We start from the raw sequence: 25,467 nt of genomic DNA on the forward strand, positions 1-25,467 counted from the left end.
TTTCTGAGCAAATTACTATATTAGGGCTGAAACAATTACTCTATCCAGAACTCAAGTGGAAAAGCTTCATTTTCACCTGGTTTAATTTCCAAAAAATCTTCTTTAAGGAACCTTTGGCTATCCAATTATTAATCAATTAATTGAAAAAGTTATTGACAGATTAAAAAATAATGGTTAGTTGCAGCCCTAGTCTGTAGTCAATATATTTCTAAAGGCTGTGCTGATGTGGCTCAGAGTTTTTCTTTCACTTGTTTTATTGATAAGCAAGGAAAATATCCACAAGGGATTCTTTCTGTTCTTCACTCTGTTCCTCTTTTGTTTTAATATCAAATATTCACAAACCTTTTTCTTTTGCAGGTACACGGGGATCATCCATAAGCCGTCTTATTTTTTTGGGGGGGGATCCAAGGTTATGTTTTGTGTGCTTAAAGAGCAAATTTCTCAGTATGGACCATTTCCAAACATTATCACCAAGAAAACAACAAAGACAAAATATATAAATACTGTACTTTGTCCACCAGGGAAAGGAAAGCTGGTATAGTAATGTTTTAGATAACAATATATCCATGTAAATCCATGAAAATGGCCTAGTCAAAGTCCACAGTAAAATCTCAATGAGAATAACCTGCAAGACTTCAGAATGAATGATGCACAATCTCCAGTCAATCCGACTGAGCTGGAAATATTTGCATTTAAAAAAAATAAATAAATTGATGTTTCTGAAACTGTTGCTTAATAAATCCGACCTCGATGTTCCTGAACATCACTAACACAGCTTTTTGTGTTCAAGGCCGGCATAAAGTCAATCTGCAGCAGAACCCTTAAGACAGCAGTTAGAGGCATTTATGTGCTGAAGGTCGCAGTGACAGCCAAAAGCTGCAGTCTCCAGAGAATAAAGCCATTAAAAAGCACACTCTGCGGAGTCTGAGCCGCACTCTTTAACACCACACAGAGAGGGAGCGAATCGTGGTGGAGGAATTAGGGAATCACAGCAGCTATGATGCACAGAACAATCACAGGATTAAGCCTGATCTCTGAACTATCGTATTTTTCAGAAACAGATTTTGATGAAAGAAGGACTAATAACCACAAGAATACAAAGAGAGATGATTAAGTCTGCTGGCTCCTGAAGGAGAACATCCCCAAAGCATAAAGCCATGTTTCTGTCCAGAAACGCTGCATTTATGGGCAACACTTCCCATGAAAGGTGGATGTGACTACAGCTTGTTCTGGGTAATGTTGGATATATAAATGAAAAGTCTCCTGGTCTACTACAGCTCCTTAGACAATCTTTGCTCTTTTATAGAGGCTTGCCTTTGATGCAGCTGGTGGGCTTCTGATCCTGCGCTGCACTCATATGACCTGCCCTTAGTCTTTAAAACAGCTATAGATCTAAACTGTAAAAGGCAGAGTCGGCTCCGATCCTCTAAAACAGGACTGCATAAAAAGAAAGTTTGGTAGAAAGTGAGAAAAGAGACGTTTAGGAGGAGCAGATGCATGCAGCTCTCTGACGCACCTGTGCTGATGTGGCTCAGGGTTTTTCTTTTCAAATCATCAACATCCCACGTCTGGCATCTATTACATTTCTGTGTTGCTTGGCAACCCAACCAATCTTTCTCCATCTAAATGGTTTCATTATTTTACTGGTAAAATACCTACATTGTCAATGACTTCATTCTGTTTTTAAGGTTTTCTGATCAAACTCTTAAAGCCAAAGTAAAATGGGTAAACCTAGACTTAGTAAAGCCAATGATGGGAGAAAATGCCTGGATGAGAAATAAGGATGAAATACTTCCTTAAGCAGGGCAGTTTATCTTCTTTTCATATGATTTCACTGCTTGTATGTACCTCTATTTACTAATGTCTAGCTCTCACAAAAATAAAAGCAGGTTCTAATGTAGAAAAGTTTGTTATACAAACATTTTAGAGTCCAACGTGCAGACATTGTTGCTGCGAAACAAACCCAAATCATCACTATTCCATCACTGAGCTTAAAAGTTAATATGATGCAGACATCCTGGGTTTGGATTTCTCTGCACGCTGTGGTCAAACATCTGTACTGCTCCTGAGGTTTAGAGTTTCATTCAGATAAAGCTTAGAAATTAAGCCCTAAATACTCTCTAATTGTACGTACAGTTTTCTAGTGTACGCATATTTAGGTAGCTTTGATCACCACCTCCAAAAGCAGCATTTGTCATTTTTTCCTCTGCATAGTGGAACATTGTTTAATTTGCATAAACTACAGTTATGTTTGGCAGGCGAAGTGGGAAGGAGCACTGATGTAGTTCATTAATTGAGCAGAAAAGCAACTCTAAGGGGTATAGCTGTTATTATACTGCATACATAGATACTTGGAGCCAAAGAATAAAGGTAATAAACTTTATATAAACTACTTATCAAAAGCAGATGAGGAACCTTAGCTGTTTCTATGAATCATAGTCATATTTCTTCATAAAGAAAGTTTCACATGTTCTAGATGAGCACTCTGGGAGAGAAACTCCTGGTTAATTATCTTTTTTATATGTGTTAAATGTTTTCCTCAGATAAAAACTCCAGACTTTGGGGAAAAAGATATGCCAGATCTAAAGGCAGATACCGATGATTCCCAGAAGTCTCTACTGGTCCTCCATCTTAGCATTATGATCTAAACCTGTAAAAAGATCCGGTGTTAGAGAGATGGCCTTATTTTACCCATCAGTATTTATGAAAGCCTGGCTACCAATTTCCTTTTTGACATCTAAAAAAACCAGCAGGGGCGATCTTAGTCAACAAAACAGGATAACAAAATTTGTTGTAGTTTTGTATGATTGAATCTACATAAACTGAGATAAAGTAAAACATTTCCATAAAATCAGAGATGCATTTAATACCATGAATGTACAGTAATCAAGTGGTTACAATAGGTGAAGCACATTAAATAAGGCACTTTTTTGTTTTTAATTAATTGGGGAAAAAACATAATTAGGAAACTAGATAATACTTCTTAAAGGAACCAAGAAGTATGACCATATAAGGGCTATACTGACCTCTTTACACTGGCTACCTCTTCTTATCAAATATATTTTAAGATTTTATTAACTTATAAAGTTTTAATTGGGCTAGCTCCCCCTTATCTTTGGGATCTTTTAAAATATGATCAGTTAATCAGCTATTATTGATAGTTCCTCTGACTCTACTTAAGAGGAAAGGGAATCAGCCCTTTTTCTGTTGCTCCTATTCTATGGAAGAATTTTCCTTTCCTAATTAAATCTGCCCAATGCCTGGATCATTTTAAATCACTTCTCAAAACAAATTTTTATTTCTTGGCATTTATTTGAAGTAGTGTTTCTTACTGTGTTTTTATCAACTTGTGTATTGTCGTTCTTGTGCAGCACTTTGATGCAGTTTTTCACCTGTTTTTAAAGTGCTATATAAATAAATCTGACATTGTGACACGAGGTACATATAGTACTTTATTAAAACACAATCCTGAATAGTATTAAGTTTTGTTTATATATTAAACATTGTATTTTAAGGAACAAATATTTTAGTTTTGAGCGATAATGTGACAGAAATACTATCATAGATTGATGCTTTTGCCACCATTTTATTGGAGAACAGCTAGTTAGGTTTTATTATCCCAGTATTACCTTTTTCTCTCTGCCTGTTAACACGTTGCCATGGGAGACAACACCCTAATGAACTTCCCTGACAAGCTTTAAAGTTGTTCCAGATGTTCGTTTTGATCTGTTCCTGCATTGTCTCCCGATCTAACGTCAGTTATTTCTGTTTGCAGTGTTTCTATCAAATGACTGGAGGGAGAGTGACTAACTTTATTATACAGTCTGTTGTGTAATGATGAACAAATTGAATCCCGTGCTTCCAGCTTATGAGGCCTGATGCATTTCTGTTTATAAAAACGAAATAATTAACTTCTCTCTGACTGAAAGAAAACATCATTATGATATAATTAAATCTTAGAGATGTAAACTCCGTGTTAGACAGAGTTAGTTTGCTCTGACAGGAGAAGACAAACAGAAATGAATCCTCTGCAAACTCTGAAATGCAGAGGAAAACGTACAGCTAAGCAAATATTCGACGGCATATTTGAATTACTGATGGATGGATAAAAATTTCAGGCACTGGAATGGAAAAGCCCTGCCTTAGAATTTTATTTTTTCACCAAAATTCCAGACTTTTCCACACTATTAGACATTGTGTGAATCCATTTTTTATTTAAAAAGTAAGTCAGCAGAGTCTGAACCAAATTATGAAATGCTATCCTCATTTCCCCTCTCTTTTACTTTTCCTACCTCCTCTATAAAACTCGCACACAAATCCACCCACAGAAAGCCTAGAAGACGATGATCAGACCAGACGATTCGCTTTATGTTTCCACGCAATTAAACTAATAAGCACAGAGCTTTTTCTTTTCTCTTTTAAAAGCCATCGGCACCTAAGCACAAACAGCTACACAGGAATCTATGCAGGTGCAAAGCTCTCAAGGCACTGAGCCAGTCTGCTAGGAAGGCTGCCAGAGGACAAGACACAGGGTCTGTTGTGATAAAAATGTCAGGTGTCCTGTTGCTACTGCCAGCATGCGTTTCACCACTAAACACTCATTGATGCACGTTTACACACAATAAGTGGCAAATGCATTCATAGCTAACTGGGTGGTAAACTGAAGCTAGGAGAGGGTTTGGTTTCCAAAGATTAAGAGTCAGTCTCTGCTGTATTCCTCTGCTGATGTAATATTAATTTCCTCCAGAGGGAAGATTAACCTTTAATGGATTCTTTTGATTTCAGGTATTTGAATGTCATTTATTTTAAAGCATAACTTAAGTGCTACTCATAATGCACACCTTAAAAAAAGAGGAAAAAATGAGGAGAGTATTCAGAACTGCCAGGAGAGCAAATCTTATTCACTTTGTTCCCAAGGTAACCAGTGAAAAAATTCACCAAGCGCAACGTCAACATCACCAGTCTGTCATTTCACTCGACCTGCAGGGCTGTTTTCTTCTGCCTCATGCAGGAAACATATGCTTAAAGAGGGTAACCATTAATATACGGAAACCGCTCAATCAGTTTGTCTTTTTTATAGGAGGTGTTTTATGTGTTTAATGTACCTGAGAGCCGCTGGAAAAACCAAGGTTGTGGCAGCCGTTACACGGGGTGAGAGCTTCCCAGAATCCAGTTGGGCCGCATGTCTTTTCCGCCTCATCTTCCATCACAGCTACGGCGGGAGGCGGCGAAGGACGCTGTTGGCCCAAAACCAGTTATACAATTAGGGGGACGTTGATAGGATAAAACAAAACAGTAATATGTTTAAAGATACTGAGTCGGAGCGTGATAAACCATCATAAGGCAGGGGCATCAACATTTCAGTTCTTAGAGCGTCTCCTCCTACATGTTGTGGATGCATTAAAGCCAGACTTTTAATTTCTTTACAGTGTGCAAAATCCTGCAGATGATACATTTAATCCAAGGGAGATAAAGCACATAGACATGGATGCTCAAAAACCAACTAAACAGTTGATTACCAGATCTGTTATCCCAAAACTTACATTGTCCGGGCAGTTTTCTTATAAGATACTTATCCAATGCACCTGAATCAAACAGGTCCCATAGATAAATAAACAAATATGAATGGAGGGTATGCAGGTTTACACCACTATTCTGCATTCTAAGCTAACAATAACATCCATGCTTTTAGAAGAAAGTCCTCATAGGCATCATGTTTCTCCTTTTAAATGCAGAAAGTCGTGTGTAATAAGGGCATTTACAAAGAATAGATTAAAAAAAAGAGGTAAGTTTAAAACGTGTTCAAATGAGGTAAAAGTGGAGCATTCAGGCTCTAATCTACACTGCAAAAAAATTTAATCTAACTCAATTTTCCTTAATAAGTGCATTTGTTCTTGAGCTGAGTAAGTCAGACAACTGCAATGTCTAATTTCAAGGGCATATTATATAATTATCTTATTTCAAGGGTAAAAATACTAATTCCACTGACAGATCATATCATTTTCCTACTCACATTAAGCGTAAACACGCTTAATTTTAAAAATCTTAACTCATTTACAGAAAGTTATTGCATCATAAAATGTTATATATGAGGGAGCACTGCACAAGTGAAACACAGTAGTGGCACCATGGTGCTTTGGAGATACTCTTCTTGAAATGAAACCTAAAAAACAGCCAGTTTGTTGTAGTTTTCTTAGCTGTGAATGCTTTAACAATGTACAGCTGCAATTTTATTACCAAGTTGGTAAATGAGGTTATAAATCTAATGAGTTAAAGACTTCTAGAAAACAATGTATTTTTAACAAAAAAGGAAATGGTTAAATGATGCAGCAAAAGAAGAAAAAAAGAAAACTCAAGACTGCAACACTTTTTTTTTTTTTCTCCGAAGGGTTTTGTGCAGTGAGGTGCATTAGGACAGAGAGAGTCTACCTGATATCTCTGTAAACCCCAGCATGCAGCTAAGGACACAAGCAGGTTGCACAAAGAGAATATAAACAAAGATCCCAAGGAGAGGGAGCCTGCAGGGGATAGATGCATAAAACATTTGAATGTAGCTAAAGACAAAGAGAGGAGAGGAGCAAAAACTTAAAAGGTCGGCAATCGCTGCAGACAGTCCTTTGCAACAATCGAGTATTGATCCATATTAAATGGACTGCAGTCTCCATCATGCTGCACTGTAAGCATGGATAGGCGGTGTATCCTTTCATTACAGGAAAAATCTAATGTCAAACTGTTCAACAAACAGGATCTCTTCAATTATTCATTGGAGACCTGGAAAATTTGATCAATAATACACAGGCTGTCAAAGCCTTAAAGACAGATGTGTTCTGAGTCCACATCATGTGACCTTTCACAAATTATCTTCACTCATTCAATCGATGAATGAAGAAATTCGATATTAAATAGGATCTTGATTTATACCAAGAAAGAATAAAGGTTGTCATAAATTAAACAGTTATTACTGTCAGAAACCTGACTTCTACACGTCTTTGTGATGCGAACGCATAAATACATGTAGAGAGAGTCAGAAAAGTTTGTAAAAGTTGATAGGAAAACTTTTTCACACATAAAACCTTCAAATTAACAAACGCAGTTGTCTAAAAAAGTATGGATACGATCTCATTTCAACAGCTTCCGCAAAATGTCTGAGTTGCATTGCTTTGTTTTTGTCTTTGGTAATTATTTGATTAAAGCTACAGTGTGTAATTTTCAGCGACATCTAGCGGTCAGACTGCAGACTGCAGCAACATGAACGTCTCCCCCCCACCGCTTCTCCCCCCCAACAGTACGGCGAGCGTTACGGGACAAAATGTCTTCCACGACGTCCGCATCACCTACCTTCTCAAGTGATGAGGTTTGTTTACATAGATAATTTTACAGATAGTATTTCATTAGTCTGTGTAGGGTATAGATTTCATGTAGACTTAAGATAATAAATATACCCGTTATTTTTTCTACGTCGTTGTGACGTTTTGGTGAGCTGCTTTGCATGGTGATATAAACAGACGAAGTAATTGTAGTCATTAGTTTAACAGCGAGATTGTGTTCGCTGGAAGAATATATATTCCCCGTTTACAGAGTCCAAGTCTTGTTTGTGGCACGGGGGTTACAAGGCAAGGAAGAGGGAAAGGAAGAGGGCAGAGAGGCCGGGGTGAGCGTGCAGCTGGGGCCAGGCGAGAGAGGGGAGCCAGCGGGGTGAGAGCAGAGGAGGAAAGGCTTGAAGATCTCCAAAGGAGCCGGAGAGAAGTAACCGAGGTATATATCCAGAAAATTATTTTACAGAAAATTACTGAATCATTACCTGTGAAACGTCAGGGACGTTGCTGAATAAGTATACTGGAGAGTAACAGCATCATCACGCAGCATGTTATTGTTTTAGACAGGTCTGAGCATCCTGTACTCCAAAAACTGCAGTGATATTAGACAATTGTGTGTATAGGATTAATTACCTGTCCAAGAGAAAACTGGCAACTTGAGCGTCACTTTGAAAACCTTTTTCCTCCATCAGTGACTTCCATCGTGTAAATGCCGTGCCAATGTTGATCCGTGTTTTTTGTCGTTTCTTGTCACTCTTGCGTTTATTCTCGTCGTGTTTCCGCTTCTTAGATGACGGGGGTTCGGTGTCCGCCGCTTTTCGTTGTGATACAGAGTAGGCATGATCCTCCATTCGTCTGATGTTTGGCCACACAGTGCCAAACAGTTTGCAAAGTCACTCACGCCTGCCGCCTTGTTTACCTTTCTTGTTACCGAGGCGCAGTATACCTGCTTCTTCTTCTTCTTTGGTTTCAGGCAGACTAAACGCTTCTCAGGCATAATACTGCCATTTACTGTTCAGTACCGTCTCAGTTCATCTCTCTCAACTTGCCGTAGTTATTTTCGAGCGTCATGGGAGATCTCGCAATCGCTAGTTTGTTGCCTCTGCGCTGCCGTAGCGCAAAGATGTCAGCCTCCATGGCTGCGAGACCCGCTCCTATGTAATTATAAACAGTGTTGGGCACGTTACTTTGAAAAAGTAATTAGTTATAGTTACTAGTTACTTCTCCCAAAAAGTAACTGAGTTACTAACTGAGTTACTCGACAATAAAAGTAACTAGTTACTAGTAAAAGTAACTATTGCGTTACTTTTGCGTTTCTCACCCCCGTAACCCTCCCCACCCAGCCCCCACCTTCTCGCTGTGTGTTTCCAAAGCCAGCTGAATAGAGCGGACGACAAAGACAAGAACCTGCAGAGAGTTTAGCATTTATTGCAAGTCAATGTAAATGACATCAGGGGGGAACGCCATGTGAAGTTTTTTAACAGGGCGTTCAGATCTGGTGAAATTAATGACTGGGGATGTCTAATTCTGAAATCCTGTGTGTTTGGGTTGTTATAGATACTGCAACATCTATCTATCTATCTATCTATCTATCTATCTATCTATCTATCTAGATGTATACTCTGTGTGTGACATAAAATATGGATTTCCATCCCTGCCACAAAGGCCATCAAATAATGTTTAAAATAAAAAATACAGTAGGTTGAAAAGTCAGAGTATCCATCCATCCATCCATGCATGCATCCATGCATGCATTCATCCATCCATCCATCCATCCATCCATCCATCCATCCATCCATCCATCCATCCATCCATCCATCCATCCATCCATCCATCCAAGCATCCAGATTTCTCCCTTTCTCCATATAGGCTATCATTTCTGACTGTTATCAGGTTAATCATTTGATCGTTCACGCTCTCCATAGTTCTCCTGTGGCGCGAGCACAGGGCGACTGTTGCGAGCATGCGCGTTTCCTGTCGCTTGCGCTGTGACTCTTGTCGCCTGCGCTGTGCGGAGATGCAGAGGAAACCGTATCTGATGAGGAAACGCAGCTCGACGTAACACCGGTATTTCCATCAGGAAAAAGCTGTTTTGCTGCTGGATTCATCCTCACTCTCCATCTCTCTGTGTGTGCTGTACGTTAACACCCGCCAGCAGAAACACCCACCTACCCAACTGACAGACGGAATCTCACCATACATCAGCCATTCTCATCCTCCCCTCTCTCATGACAAGGCGCGCACCTCTGGATGACCTAAAAAATAATCTCTAATATCTGTTAAACAAAAGTAGCACAAACAATATTTTTTTCTGCACAAATCTGCACTAACGTTGCACTAACCATTCAGTCTATTTGCAGAGTTTTTTGACGTGGGTGGGGTGTCAGCTTCACGCAGCAGCGCACGAGTCCTATCATGAAAAAAGGTTCATAGTGCGACCTGAGTAACGCGCAGTAACGGGGTGTCTGCAATGGTAACTGCATTATAGTTACAGTCAAAGTAATTAGTTAGATTACTCGTTACTAAAACAAGGTAACGGCGTTAGTAACGCCGTTACTTTCAACGCCGTTAGTCCCATCACTGATTATAAATAACGAATTCTAAGGCAACGCAAATGTTATGGTTAAAAGGCTGAGCTCATAGGTGATGATAAATAACATAGTTATGTATAATATATTAAATTTCTGAATTTGTATGCCTGTAATTATTACACACTGTAGCTTTAAAAAAAACAAAACAAAAAACTAAAATAAATTATAAAGATTTCTTAATAGATTGAGAGAAAAATCTGAAAAAAGATTTAAATGTATGAATATAAATACTATTCATAAAATGAAATGTTCAAATTCATCAACTCCAATTTTAATACCAATCAAGTTCCTGCTAAAGGAATCCAGGTTCATCCAAACTGTTCTTAAACTCAAGACAGTGACCAAATAGATTTCGTTAATAATCAAACTGTGAGAACTGCAAAGCAGAGAGTGAGGATTTCATTTTTGGACTGATATATCATTTTAATTTTGGAGAATTATTGCATGAATAAATAAAAGCTTGCTACTTTGTAACATCATCTGGTCAACTTTGACTTGTTGCAGACTTCAGGAGGATCAGTAAACCATTATTAACTTTAGATTATGCTTTATAATCTAATAGGGTGATTATAATCACAAAAATAACTTCTTAATTATACAAAAAAAAAGAAAAATTATTAATTTACAAGATAAAAAAGAACATATAAATGAAAAACAGTTTTGTTTGTTTTTTTGCTATAAAAATCTAAGTTATAAAGAGAACAATGAAAACAAAATATATGTTCAAAAGATGCATTCATATTTCATTCATAGAAATTCGATTCTAGATGCTCACAAGATTAAAATAAATCCATCAACATCTTTTAATCACTGATATAATAGTAAAAATAGCATCAGCAACCACTGTGTTTTGTTTTTTTATAGGGGATTTTTGTTAACACATAGCTATACTTCATCATTATTAATTTTAGTATCTAGTATAATTTCTGCAGAGAATCTCAAAACCCCAGACTTGATGATCATAGTTTTTCTTCTCTACTGTCGCTATAAGCATGCTTAGTGTGAGGGATTGCATTCGAGTCAATAAGTCGATGCAATCAACTGGTTTTCGTTAGATATAAAACTTAGAATCAATTTGACTAGATGATCTGGTGAACTGTAAAGTGCCTTGAGATGACATGTGTTGTGAATTGCCGCTATAAAAATAAACTAAACTGAATTGAAATCACAAAGAAAGATCAGATACTCTGTTCTTAGAGCGCTGAGTAAATCAAGAAGTAAAAATATTATATATAACCTCAAATTCTGTAATTGTACTCTTGTTTTTCCTTTTTCTTGTATTTTAGTCCTTATGTCCACTTACTACACACTAAGTAAACTCATTCTTTGAGACAACACACTGCGGGCACAGAGCCACAGAAAGATGCCATGTCAGAGAGCTGTTCTGAGTTTTACTCATGACTAATGGGCTCACTAAATCACACACTAATGGGCCTGGAAACATGTTCGGACACCGGCCCAGGGGCCCGCAAACACACATACCAAGCAGCTCCGTAACACAATCCAAATTGGTGCTTACTGAGAGAAGGACAGGAGATGGATTGAGATAATTACAGCCTAAATGAGCTGAGGTGTGTGTGTTCACGTCCCATGCACAGGTGTGTGAGCCTCCTGACTTTGGTGTGTGCTTTGCTGTAGGTAAACACGATTTGGCTTCCATTCACATTGAGAAGAAATGGAAAAATAATGAACTATTGATCAGAGCCACCCCACTCATAGAAAGGAAAATAAAAACAGACATGCTGTAATACGTTAGCAGAAAGCACCAGAACAAACAGATTTCTGTGTGGGCATGTGTGGCTTGAAGGCTCAGGTTCACGTTGGGCTGAAGTTTTCTGATTAACGTCAGTGATGCCAGTGAAAACAGGAAGGAAACTGCAGTATTTAAGACGAGAGAAAACCAACATCTGCAGGCGGTGGACAGCTGTTTGTTCAACAAACACGCCAAAGCTGTTTTCTAACTGCGGCAAGAGCTGTTAGAACCGAGCCAGTTTTTGGAGGGTGTGGTACTGCCCTCTGCTGGAAAAGCAGAGAAGGTACAAGCCCCATTTAGAAAAAATGAAAAATACTGCAATACTTAAGATAACCTAAGACCATTGGACATTTCAGTTTTTCTTTTTAAAACATTTGCAAAAATCTCTACATTTCTGGAGGGGTTTTTCCCTGTCAAGTTGGGGTGTTAAGCATATATGAATGAGAAATAAGTTTTTGATTTTAGCAAATACCTGCAGTGAAACAAAGAGTGAAAAATTTAAAGGGGTTTGAATACTTTTTTTACCCACTGTAAATAGAGTTTGTATTTTGGCATTTTTCTGACCTGAAACCACCTAATTTCAGAGTTTTACTTCAAGCTTATAATGGTGGCTACAGTTGAACATTTTATGCACTGCATGTCCTAGTGCCTCATGTGCAAACATTTCGTTTTTGTTTAATTTTTTAAAAGTATAAACAACAAGAAAAAAAAAACACATGACTATACCATTGTGTTTCTATATATTTTGGAGTATATAAGCTATATTAGCTGCTAGATACTTAAATACAAGAATTAGGCAGAGTAAATATTAGCAACTTAATGATGCCAATAGTACAAAAAAGAAAAACAGAAAATGCTCCTTGCATTTTTTTTGGCTAAATTTGACTAAAACAAGAATCTGTTGTTTTGTCTAAATCTGATGCAGCTTCTCATTGCAAAAGATTTTTTCACTCATTTAGCAACCCCCAGAGTATTTCAGATCATTTATTTTCGAACTACTGTCATGCAGAAATGATAAGAAGACATTTTTATTAAGTCCAAGTCTAGTTTGAGATCTTCCATTACAGATTAGAGTTAAATCTTAAATCTCCAAGGACATAAATTAACTTTATTTCAATAAACCCCAAATATCTATGTCACTTCTTTTCCTGTGTTGCTGAACCTTGGGCATCCAAACATGTGCTGTTATTTCTTAAGCCTAAATTTCCATATTACGCATTTAATAATTCAAAATAGAAGTTTCAGTTTTTTAACTTTTTTTTATCTGATAAAGGGTGATTTTTATCAATTAGAATTTTTTTATATATTATATATAATTTTATATTATATAATTTTATATTATATATATATATATATATATATATATATATATATATATATATATATATATATATATATATATATATATATATACATTTTCCCCCCCCAATCTTTAAACAGAGGGAAAGATGTGCTTTTAGTTTGATATTTTCAGTCAAACGTTTCCTTCACAGTTTCCTCAGGAGTGAGAGCACATCTGAGGGAAGCTTTCTAAATCACAAAATAGAATTTACCGGTAATGCAGTTTTATTAAGAGATACATTCATGGTGTCATTGATAAAAGGCTACAAATAACACAAAGATGTTATTAGGAGTCATTATTAGCTATTATTCCCCACTGGGAACTGGATTATAATGACCCACCTCATTGTTTGACAGTAAAATATGAACAGCAGCTGTGATCTGTAGCTCAAATACCAGATAACTTTCAGCTACTTTAGTTTTATATGAGGTTATATGTCATATAACTCTATTAAGGGTACATTTTAAAGTTTTTACAAATTCGTTTTTAGAATCAGGATAAAAAAATTACGTATAAATCAAAGCATTCAGATTAGGAAATACTGTTAACAGCAGGAATTTTTATTTGGATGTTAAGATTGGAGCTCCATAAGTCCTGCCCTAAAACATCTCTACATGGGAACCTCTATGCTGAGAAACGTAAACTAAACTAAAACACTGGAGGGCATATCAGTAGTAAACAATATTTTGTGTACTTAACTGTTTCATAAGAGGTGGAGAACAGTCTATTAGTGTGTCCTAAAAACATCCATCTGATAGACCCTGGGAATATTGTTGAAGCATAAAGCCTGGATCTTTGATAGAACAAGTAGAAGCAGGAGTACAAACTGTACAAATTAGCGTTTCTCATCCCTCTCAATAGTCTGCACAGGAAACCAAAACACTTCCAAACACTACCCGTGTAATGATATTTTAAGTGTTGGCTAAACCTGCACATTGTAGAGGGGATTTTCTTATGCCATCTGTTTATCGTACCTCTTCCTCCTGTAAACAGGTACCTACCTGGAGCACAGTCCAGTCCCATGTTACAGTGAGTCCACGCCGATTCACAACTGATCTTCTTTTTCCTGATGAATTTTTCCTTTAGAGAAATTTCTTATTTAGAGAAAACACCCCCTTGGAACTATTAAACCTATTTTTAGCTGGATAGTTAACCACCAATTCTAATTCTATATACTGTAATTTTAGGACCATTAAGGTTGAGGTCAGAGGTTAAGGTTAGCTTACTGAGAAAGGTGGTGGCTGCATCATTCTGAGGGTCTGTCTCAATGGTGTAGAATACCTTGATATCATATCATTTGATCAAAAGAGGAATGTCCTATGGTAACATGATCCCAAACACAATTTTGATTTATGCTTAATTTTGAAGCGTGGTCTGCGCTATGTTATATTCCACGTCACGATGCAAGAGGTACAATCAGGAACTAGCCGTGGGTCTAGATATGGCCGAGGCGGTAAGGAAGTGGGGGCAAGTTTGTGCGACTTCGGAGGGACATGAGGGCAAAAAAGAGTGGGGATCCAGATGGAAAAAGGTTCCCAGCGTTCTCGCACACCTCACTCTTCTAACTGGTCCAACTTCACGAATCGTTTTCCGCAATGGCGGTCATACAAACAAAACAAGCCGGCAAGAGGATGTAGATCTTAACAATCAGAAGCCTTCTGTGTGCGGTCACCTACAATTTGGAAAAGGTGCAGCAGAGTGTCTGAGAAAGGGGCGGGGACGTCTTTGCGTTCACTGCGACACCTACGCAGACGACCTAGTTTTGAAGTATAAATCAGCCTTTAGAGTGAATAAAAGCAGGCAACTTAGCTTGTACTTAACCCTGTTTTAAATGTGTAGACTAAAAGTCAGGTCTGCAGCAGAAAACAGACCAAAGAAAATAAATGCTTGGCTGTGAAATCTCTAAACAAGTTTAAACTGCCTAAAAGTGCAACAATCATGATTTAATTAAACTCTGATCAAAAACATGTTCACATTTCCCGACACAAAAAGTGTCCCATTTCTTACCAAAAATATTATGAAATTTATCCACACAACATTTCAGGTCTGTAAATCAAATTTAGCCTGTGTTTATAATCCTGACTAAGGCGGTTTAAAAAATAATCCAAAATAACTTTTAAATGGTGGATCTAAAGATTCTTTTGAAATGAATTACAGCTATATCAAGTATTATGAAACGGAAGCCCATGATGAGTAATTATAAAACGGTATTTGAATGCATCTGTTTGGTGATTAAATAGTTTACCAGAACCAGCTGCTTAAAAAATCTATTTATAAACATAAAAAAGTACCTTGCTGACTCGAGTCAGGGTGCCGTTAGGTCGGTCTGGGTGCTCCTCATCAGACAGCCGCCCGCTCCCAAAGCTGTCCATCGAGTGGGATGAAATGGTGTGGCAGAGCTCCTCGAAGGAATAGTCCCTGTCTCTGCACTTCTTGATGTCATGGAACAGTTTGGACAGCTCACTCGTCACAGGATCATCTGTTGGAGGGAGAGAGAAATATTAACACAGTAAAGGCCTTTAACCGTACATGGGGTCAGTATGAAAACAGATAAAATATTGTACTAGAGTTACAAGAATCATTTTCTCTGTCTTTTGCAGGTCAATTAAAAGCAAATTATCCAAGTCTTTAAATAATTGAAGTACTTTTAGTGTCTGGAATCAAGAAGAGCTGACCAGGTACTAAAGTTGTTATGTCATATCTCTAACACAGGGGGCAGTGTTGGACAGGGTTAAAGCCACACAGAAAGTAACTTCTCTCCTCTAGATAACCTGAATTTATATGACTAGATAACAAAAATAGAAATACATTTTGAATATCCAGCAACCTGAATGACATTAGCATAAATATCAACTATTAAAAAATATATATCATTAATGATAAATGTATGCTTTAAAATACAATAAGATAATCAATGCATGAGGCCAATCAGGCAGTACCTGCTGTCACCCTAATCTAAGCATTTTCACAGCATAAGAATAGATTGGAAACAACAGTTAGTTTGATTGGGGTTGTTTTCTAGTTATAATAAAACACATTTCCTCTTTAAAACATGCCAATTTCCACCTCAAACACTCATCATCCTACCCTCTTCTTTACTACTCTAAACAACTTAGCTGTAATAAATTGGCCAACATTTCAAAGTGATCCTTCAGTCTTTTGTGCATCTATTCAGAAGAAACAAATCATGCAGCTTTTACTCCTTTGTCACCATCTGGTCAAATCTCTCTGCAGACCAGGCAGGGAAAGCCTTTAAAACTGAGCCATTGTGCTGTGTGTTAAAAAGAAATCAGCTTTACAGCTTGTGTGATGCGGAAAGTAAAACCACACATTTCATTTGAGATAAGCTGAACCACGTGTTACAAACCTTTGCAATCTTACTCTGATAAATTCTAAGAAGCGCTCTGCCAGTTTTTTAAAAATTGCTCAAGACTGTTTTTTCTCACTGTACATTCTGCAAATTTAGATTTTGCATGCATTTGATATCCTTTATAACATTAAGAAATCCACTTACAGCTCTCAAAAATCAGTTGCCACCCTTAGATGTCTAAAGATACTGTTTTAAGGTGTAAACATAAATTCACTCTGAAAAAAAAAAGTCATACATAGTTACAATTATTCTGTGGACCAATCATTTCTATTTTGATAATTATTAGCAAAATATGGACAGTCAATTTTATTTATTTTCTAATAAAAAGGAATTTTTAAGGAACCTCAAATGAAAAATCTAAAACTTTGTGACAAATAAACCAATTTCCCCAGCCACTCTATTACAGAGATTTAGCGGACCACGGTCCGGATCCAGACCCACCTGCTGGCTAATCCAGACCCAACCTAATTTAAAACAATTATAAATTACTGCGTGTTGTCCGACGACAGTGTCTAACTTTACTTGCGCTGTTTCTCCTGTTAATATGATAAAGCCACCGGGACCAGGCTGCACGTGACACAAATTAGCCAATGAGCTGCTGTCAGTCTGGGTTGCTGCTGCTGCTACTTTTAGACACAGCAGGCAAACCTGTGGCAAGCCGGGCGATGGGAGAGAAGGAGAAGATGATGAGAAAAAGAGAGCAGAGAAAGTTTGGACTGCTGAAAAAGCTGCAGTGAACTGGTGAAAGAAAAGTTAAATGGTGCTCAAAGATGACCCTGTACATTTAGAGGATGTTTGCCTCAACCTGCTGCTGTGGATTCTCCACCATGAAGAGAATCAACAATAAATATGGATCCAGGCTCAAAATGAGCACCTTGATATGTGCTTTAAAATGTTTTTTTCTCCTTTCAAACCCAGGTTTAAACCATGCAGGGCAGCATAAAGCCCACTGCTCTCATTAGACCATAAAAAAATGAAAGAAAAAAAAACGATCAGGTGGTTCAGGTGTTTTATAAAATATGTGAATCAGGAAATTGTCTATATTGTTTTCTTCAAAAAACACTTCAGATTTTTTTACTTTTTTTTAATTTAAAAATTCAATGTACAACATGGATGCATTAAAACCCTGCTTTTTATTTCAGTGTTAAATTCTGTTTAAAGTAACAGATTATAATTTAAAAAAATGTCTCCGGACCTTTACTGATTGATGATTTTCTTTATTCGGACCCCGCTGATTTTTATTTGGTTACCCCTGCTCTAGAGAATGGGATAAATAATGAAGCTATGCCAGTCAGTAGCCTGATTTTTTCTTAACTGTAGCCGATTCTCAATTCACAAAAACACAATTATCAACTCTTTTTTCCACCAAATCCGTTCTTGAACATAGGAATTATATACAAGCTGCGAATAGGAGCACCCAGAACAAATCTTTGTCAACTGGAACAATCGTACTTGTGACATCATCGCACACTCAGCTCATCCGGACCTGCATTTCTCCTCCTGTTATCAATAGCATCTAGATCAGGGGTCAGCAACCTGTGGCTCCAGAGCCACATTTGGCTCCTTGCGGCTCACTTTAGCTTGTTCAAAATTTATGAATTTTATTTTTTGTTTGTTTTAATACGGTGTGCAGGAGTTTAAACAAATGTTTTCCAATGCAGTAAAAACTTGCACAATAAATACTTTTAAACAATAAACGTAAACATTTCTTTTAGAGTAAATCTGCATCATAGCCATAGAGATCAGTGGTCATAGTGTGCAACACACAGCGACGGCGCGGTGCCAGGCAAACAACATGGCGGGTGTGTCTCAGACCATGGATCCCAAAGGGGAAAAAAGGTAAATAGCTGACGAGAACAGAGGATTCAAAGAATGGACCGAATCCTTAGCTGTTATTATCAATGCAGAAGGACTGCCTGCGTTTTTGCTTTGTAATGAGAGGTTGTCAAAAAATTAAGAGAGTAATTTGGAGAGGCATTTCCAGGAAGGCATGCTAAAAATGCAGCCGATCACAAAGCTGGAAGTGAGAGAAAAAGTGCGATTGCAGAACTTCTGGATAAATTAGATGAGAGCAAAGATAGATTTAAGAAGTGGATTACATCTCCAAACTCTACTACTGCTGCTAGTTTGGTTGCAAGCATATAAAACGTCCACAAATCGAACAGGTGGCGCTTTGATGACGGTATGTGAACTTTCTTCCATTTTTTTCCCCAAATCCTCAAAATAAAAATATCCCCAAGGAACGCTGGTGAAGGAGGATGTGGGATTCCAGGGTTAGAGAGCTCTGCTCTGATGATGTCAGTTCCTGCTTGGTTTCTCATGACTCAATCAACTCCTCCCAACAGAAACACGCTCGACCAAGGAAAGACTCCTTTATCGTGTTTCTATAATTTCATCAATGCAACAAAACCTAAACCGCGCGGGGAAGGGGGGTGAAGCAGCGCATGGTAAGTGTGTTCACTGCTCCTCCCTCACCTCATGCTACTATATGAAATGTGCTCCAGGATAAACATTTAATCATGAATGCTTATTATATATTTAAGCCCACATACTCCTTTTTTATAGTGGGCTAATACACATAGAGCCCGTGTTGCCATACGAGTCTTATATAAGATTTTTAAATTTTTCCGGCACCAGAAAGATTTGTTTGTTTTTTTGGTCCAATATGGCTCTTTCATCAGTTTGGGTTGCTGACTAGCTTCGTGAGACCATCCTGATCGCGTGAGCTTTCAAGGTTTCACTCGCAGATCAGTCGGGAGACTCTCAGTCAGATAAACACATATAAAATTAATGTTTTGCCAAATAAAACAAAACCCATTAAAGCCAGTGCTACTACGCCGAGAAGAGGTCTAATGGTTGCCACGGTGTTTCCAATAATTTTTTTTTTTTTTTATTACACACTATATCAGTAAATTGGCCACATGGTGAAGCTTTAAAGTATTATTTTCTCCCCTCAAACGATTTGAAAATGTACTTTTGTCAACCAGCAGAACCAGAAAAGTGAATCTTTAAGTTATCATTCTGAGCTACGCAAGCACTCCCTGGAACCCAACTGTTGCATGCTGGGATATACACTATATTGCCAAAAGTATTTGCTCACCTGCCTTGACTCACATATGAGCTTAAGTGACATCCCGTTCCTAATCCATAGGGTTCAATATGACGTCGGTCCACCCTTTGCAGCTAGAACAGCTTCAACTCTTCTGGGAAGGCTGTCCACAAGGTTTAGGAGTGTGTTTATGGGAATTTTTGACCATTCTTCCAGAAGCGCATTTGTGAGGTCGCACACTGATGTTGGACGAGAAGGCCTGGCTCTCAGTCTCCGCTCTAATTCATCCCAAAGGTGTTCTATCGGGTTGAGGTCAGGACTCTGTGCAGGCCAGTCAAGTTCATCCACACCAGACTCTGTCATCCATGTCTTTATGGACCTTGCTTTGTGCACTGGTGCACAGTCATGTTGGAAGAGGAAGGGGCCAGCTCCAAACTGTTCCCACAAAGTTGGGAGCATGGAATTGTCCAAAATGTCTTGGTATGCTGAAGCATTCAGAGTTCCTTTCACTGGAACTAAGGGGCCAAGCCCAGCTCCTGAAAAACAACCCCACACCATAATCCCCCCTCCACCAAACTTTACACTTGGCACAATGCAGTCAGACAAGTACCGTTCTCCTGGCAACCGCCAAACCCAGACCCGTCCATCAGATTGCCAGATGGAGAAGCGCGATTCGTCACTCCAGAGAACGCGTCTCCACTGCTCTAGAGTCCAGTGGCGGCGTGCTTTACACCACCGCATCCGACGCTTTGCATTGCACTTGGTGATGTATGGCTTGGATGCAGCTGCTCGACCATGGAAACCCATTCCATGAAGCTCTCTGTGCACTGTTCTTGAGCTAATCTGAAGGCCACATGAAGTTTGGAGGTCTGTAGTGATTGACTCTGCAGAAAGTTGGCGACCTCTTCGCACTATGCGCGTCAGCATCCGCTGACCCCGCTCCGTCAGTTTACGTGGCCTACCACTTCGTGGCTGAGTTGCTGTCGTTCCCAAACACTTCCATTTTCTTATAATACAGCTGACAGTTGACTGTGGAATATTTAGGAGCGAGGAAATTTCACGACTGGATTTGTTGCACAGGTGGCATCCTATCACAGTTCCACGCTGGAATTCACTGAGCTCCTGAGAGCGACCCATTCTTTCACAAATGTTTGTAAAAACAGTCTGCATGCCTAGGTGCTTGAATTTATACACCTGTGGCCATGGAAGTGATTGGAACACCTGATTCCAATAATTTGGATGGGTGAGCAAATACTTTTGGCAATATAGTGTATGTCATTCTAAAGAACACTCCGTGTTGTGTTCTTTGCAATTGGAACGCCACTGAGGCTGATGACGCATCACGAACACATGAGTATGCATATTGAGAAACGGCCAAAGTCACGTATGAGTGTTTAGCAAAACACTCCAGGGGGGTTAGTGTGAAAAATAATATTTTTTTACACATGAGGCTCACTGTAAAATACAGTTGATGATCTATTACGCTGCGGACTAATTTCATCAGAGTGCTGAGTTCTATGTATGGAAATCTGCAGATTTACATATGTAGAAGATAAGAAATAAGCTGAAAATTTTCCTATAAATTGTTTTAATCAGAGATTTCTAAACTTACTTTTATGGTGGAGGGATGGCGAGGCAGGAGGCGAAGGGATAGAGATCCGAGGCGCTGGTACAGGACATATCCGGACATGATCTTCTAAAATACTCCGTCCCTCCATCTCATTCTTCATGTACTCTACACACATCGATACAGGGTGGGAAAAAGAAGGAGGTCAATAAGAGAAAAAACAAACGTCTAAAAGTGACTGTGATGGAGGAGCTGCACTGGGTGACAGAAACCATTTCAGTTGTTTTCCTGGATCAATATAAGAGAGCAATCATCTGCATGGAAAACAGCCTGAGCTGCATTCAATTCACACCTTTCCAAAAAAAAAAAAATCACTTCACAGCTTCTGCTAGCAGAGCTGTCTACAGAGCAGAGGAGGGACAGAGTTGGAAAAAAGAAGCTCCACTGAGAGAGGATGAGACAGAGATTAATCAAGGCCTTTATCATTATCACAATTACATCAAAATTAGCAGCCAATTATGAAAACGTGGTGAAATGAGGTTGTTGAGTCCCTGTTATTACAGAGCTCTGGTAATATGGACAGATCTCCACAGTTCTGATGCAGAGATGAGTCACAAATAAAAGGCATAAAATGCTTGGTCATGTTTTATTTTAGCATTTGCCATAGATTCTCTATTACCAGCAGAAATCATGCAGAATCCAGCTAAATACAGCAAAATGACAACTAGTTGCTGACAGGTAATTGAAGTAAAATTGTTGAAAGATTTATTTCCATCAAATCAAGCGAGAATCACTCCTAACAATGTGCCAGAGACGCAGCCTCAGCTGCTGCAGACTCGATGCGTCTGCATGTGTGTGTCCTTCTCCATCTCCTCTCCAACAGGAAATGGCTTGCAGCTGATCCTTTCACCCAACCACAGCTGGGCCCCCTCTCGCCCTTTCTTCCTTCCTCTAATAAACAAACACATTACGCCTCCCGTTTATGCTGATGCCCAAACGGCTTTCCACCTCTGGCTTGGAGAGATTGGAGTTTGATGGTCAAAGTTTCTGACAAGACGTAGACTAGTGTTCTTTTTTACATTAAAAGGCCAAAATCCCTCCCAGCGGATTCATTTGTTTAACATTAGTGCTGGACTAGAATTTATGAGGAGGAAAATTAGTACCCCGGAATTTAACCCTGAGAAATACCACAAAGACAAATTAAGAGTCATGTAAAATGATCAGCTTTAGATATTTATCTATGTATTATCTAAAAACCCATCCACAAAAAACATGTTTGATCAAATATGTTTCTTTGTTCAATCTTTATACAGTGGAATCCGCTTATAGTGTTCAAAAGGCGTGGGACAGAATCATTTCTATACAAATGCTGTTTAAATATTTTGTTTATAGTAAGTCTTATATATGACTTTTACATTTTTTCCAGCACCAGAAAGATTTGTTTATTGTTCTTTGGCTCTTTGAACAGTTTGGGTTGCAGACCCCTGCTCTAGATAATAATCAACATTACCCTAGTAAAAGAAAATAACTCACAACTTATTAACACAGTCAGATAATTATATAAAAAAGGAAAGTTTTGCCAAATAAAACAAAACCCCCCCAAAAAAAGATGCTATCAGAACCAGCGGTAAAATGCAGAGAAGACTACTGTAGCCGTTAGTAGTTAGCCTCAGAGGTCTAATGGTTGCCACGGGGTTTCCAATGATTGATTTTTTTTTATTACACATTAAATCAGTAAATTGGCGACATGGTGAAGCTTCAAAGTATTATTTTTTCGCCTCAAACCTTTTCAAAATGTACTTTTGCCAACCAGCAGCAGCAGAAAAGTGAATCTTTAACTTATAATTTTGATTTATCCATGAACTCCCTGGAACCCAACTGCTGCATGCTGGGATAGTAATTATAGTACTGTTATTAATTAACTATAGTAATCCAGAAATCGGCCTATAGTGTTCATTTTTGGCCATTTTATGAATGTAAATGTGCATAAATATTTAATAAGTGGATCAAAAGTGATGACAGAGCCCCGGTGTGAGAGCCTGTGACGGATGACATCATTGCGGAGGTACAAGAGTGCTCCGATGCAGGCAGCATTGCTGCGCGCAGCGAGGAGGGGGAGGAGGAGGAAGATGTGGAGACTGTTGTCCCTTCCAGAGCTGACATGAGGAATGCAGTTTGCATTTTAAAGACTGGTCTCCTGCATGTTAGTTTGAAAAACTTTGACCTTTTACATCATTTTGAAAAAGAAGTGAACACTGTGTTTGACAACACTCTGATCCAGGGAACCATGGACAAATATGTTAAGGGATCTCAGCAGATCACAAACACAAAACAGACATAGCCTACCTTTAATTTTATGTAGCCTATGCAGGTACCTTCTATGAAATTGTTTCAAACTTCATACTTGTTAAAAAAAAAATGCGGCACCAGGCTACCAGAGTTATGTCTGCCCACAGCGCAGTATAGTGTAATTAAATGTGCATGGTACTGTAATAAAATTCAGTAAATGCGGAAGCTATCAAATTGGCTCTGGACCAACGTGACCACTATAAGCGGATTCCACTGTATTGATAAACAAATTAAAGATGCAACACCACTTCCCACCATTAATGGAAGTTGTGTGATAACCCATAAATTATTACTTGAGTCCTGTTTTTGTTCAACTGGAGAACATTTTAGAACAATCATGCATTTTTTTTTTTTTATACTTTTATGCAAATCTTGAATGGGCCCACAATCTCATTGTAATGTAGAGCTGTGTGTCATCTGCATACAGTTGTTAAGGAGAAGTTGTTTGGCAGATAGAGGGAGCATGTAAATATGCAATGGGAGGGGCCCAAAATAGAACATTGGAAAACCCTGAATGTTGTTTTTTTTATGTGGTCTCTGTTAAGAACAAAAGCCAGAAAATGTTTCATCTTAATGTGTCTAAAGAAAAGAGGCCTTTTTACATCATAACAATAGGAAATTTTACAACAATCCAAATTTTACTCTTTATCTATGGTAGCAGTTGTCCACTTTATGGAGGACCTGGGCACAGGGACAGCAGACACCCTAATATATCCTCAAGATCCTCTCGAGGAAACCTGAACGTTCAAACTTCAGCCTAGTGTCACAATTCCTCCAGTTTGTCACTCCATTTTCTGGTGAGCTGTCTATAATCTCTTGGAGAGATGACCAAAGGACAATGAAAACAAATGCCTGAGCCACTTTAATCGAATTGTATGGATGTGAAAGAGAAGGAGCTGTACTCTGAGCCACTTGGATTGCTGAGCTGCTTTCAGTAATGAGATGTTCCATTGGTTGCATCGCCATAGATATTGCTCCAACTATTATTTTAGCAACAGCTGAACTAGTTTTTAAATACTAGCCCAGGCTGTGACTGGCTGGATGTGCTCTCTTCATCCTCGGACATGGGAGTTGGCTCGGAGCTCGTCTGCCTGGCTGTGTGTTTCCTGGATGTTGCCGCCTTTTACAGCTGCTTTCTGTATCTCTGCTTCTGTCTCCTTGAACCCCAGTCGGCCTCAGCAGATGGCCGCTCACACTGAGCGAAATTCTGCTGGAGGTTTCTTCCTGTTAAAAGGGAGTTTTTCCTCTCCACTGTCGCTACAAGCATGCTTAGTGTGAGGGATTCCATTTCAGTCAATGAGCCGATGCATCAACTGGTTTTCCTTAGATAGAAAACTTTGAATCAATTTGACTGTATGATCTGATGAACTGTAAAGTGCCTTGAGATGACATGTGCTGGTAATTGGCGTTATATAAATAAACTGAATTGAAATTGAATTATTTCTGAACTTTATTTAAAAAAGGGCAAACTCATGCTTTTAAAGTCATTTTCTATAAAACAAAGACACATACCTTAAAACTGGCTGACAAATGAACCAGATGCTTTTATTTAATTTGTTTCCTGCCTCTCATACGTGTTACTTCAAATCTTTCTCTTTCATTGTGTTTTCCTGCTTAACTATCAGTTTTGCTGCCAGCTCATCAGATTCTCGGAGCTCAGCTTCTCTGTTTTTTCACCTCCTAATTAAACCTCGTTTGTGGTTGATTTTGGCTCCCACACATGCTCTTCAGACAGACATCTCTCTGTTTCTATATGCATTTATCTATTTTACTTTAAATTAGCGATGATTATGTGCCCAATATATACACCCGTTAGCCTCCACAATGACAGAGCGAGACGGCCTCCAGGCCGCACGATTATAGCTTTTTAATGCACGTCTTTAGAAGATGTATTTTTTGGACTGCAGAGAAAATTCACACTAGCAATCAATGGTTAAACACAAACATGTATGAAAGCAAAAAGGGGAATTTTAAAGGATAGTTGAAGAAAGAACAACTCAGAAGTAAATCTTTTTTTTAAAAACCAGAGGACAAATTAATGCCCCACCAACCTCTGGATTTCAATCAATCAAATTGTGGCTAAACTAATATAGCATCAGCTTCAAAAATAGTTTTTTAAACAATATTTTG

General features: G+C 38.5%; 1 protein-coding gene across 5 annotated transcripts in view; it reads right to left on the reverse strand.

The window, feature by feature from the left end:
• Positions 1-25,467, reverse strand: part of anks1b (ankyrin repeat and sterile alpha motif domain containing 1B) — a 296,256-nt gene that overhangs the window by 155,086 nt on the left and 115,703 nt on the right. For all 5 annotated transcript variants that reach the window (XM_038294207.1, XM_038294206.1, XM_038294209.1 and 2 more), the window contains 3 exons: positions 21,034-21,156; positions 15,294-15,481; positions 5,106-5,237 (listed from right to left, as the gene is read on the reverse strand). In XM_038294207.1, coding sequence (XP_038150135.1) covers positions 5,106-5,237; positions 15,294-15,481; positions 21,034-21,156 — 443 coding nt within the window. The remainder of the gene's footprint in view (positions 1-5,105; positions 5,238-15,293; positions 15,482-21,033; positions 21,157-25,467) is intronic.

This window comes from Cyprinodon tularosa, unplaced genomic scaffold (assembly GCF_016077235.1).
Source record: "Cyprinodon tularosa strain WSP-4 unplaced genomic scaffold, ASM1607723v1 ctg336, whole genome shotgun sequence".
In the NCBI taxonomy this organism is placed as follows: Eukaryota; Metazoa; Chordata; class Actinopteri; order Cyprinodontiformes; family Cyprinodontidae; genus Cyprinodon; species Cyprinodon tularosa.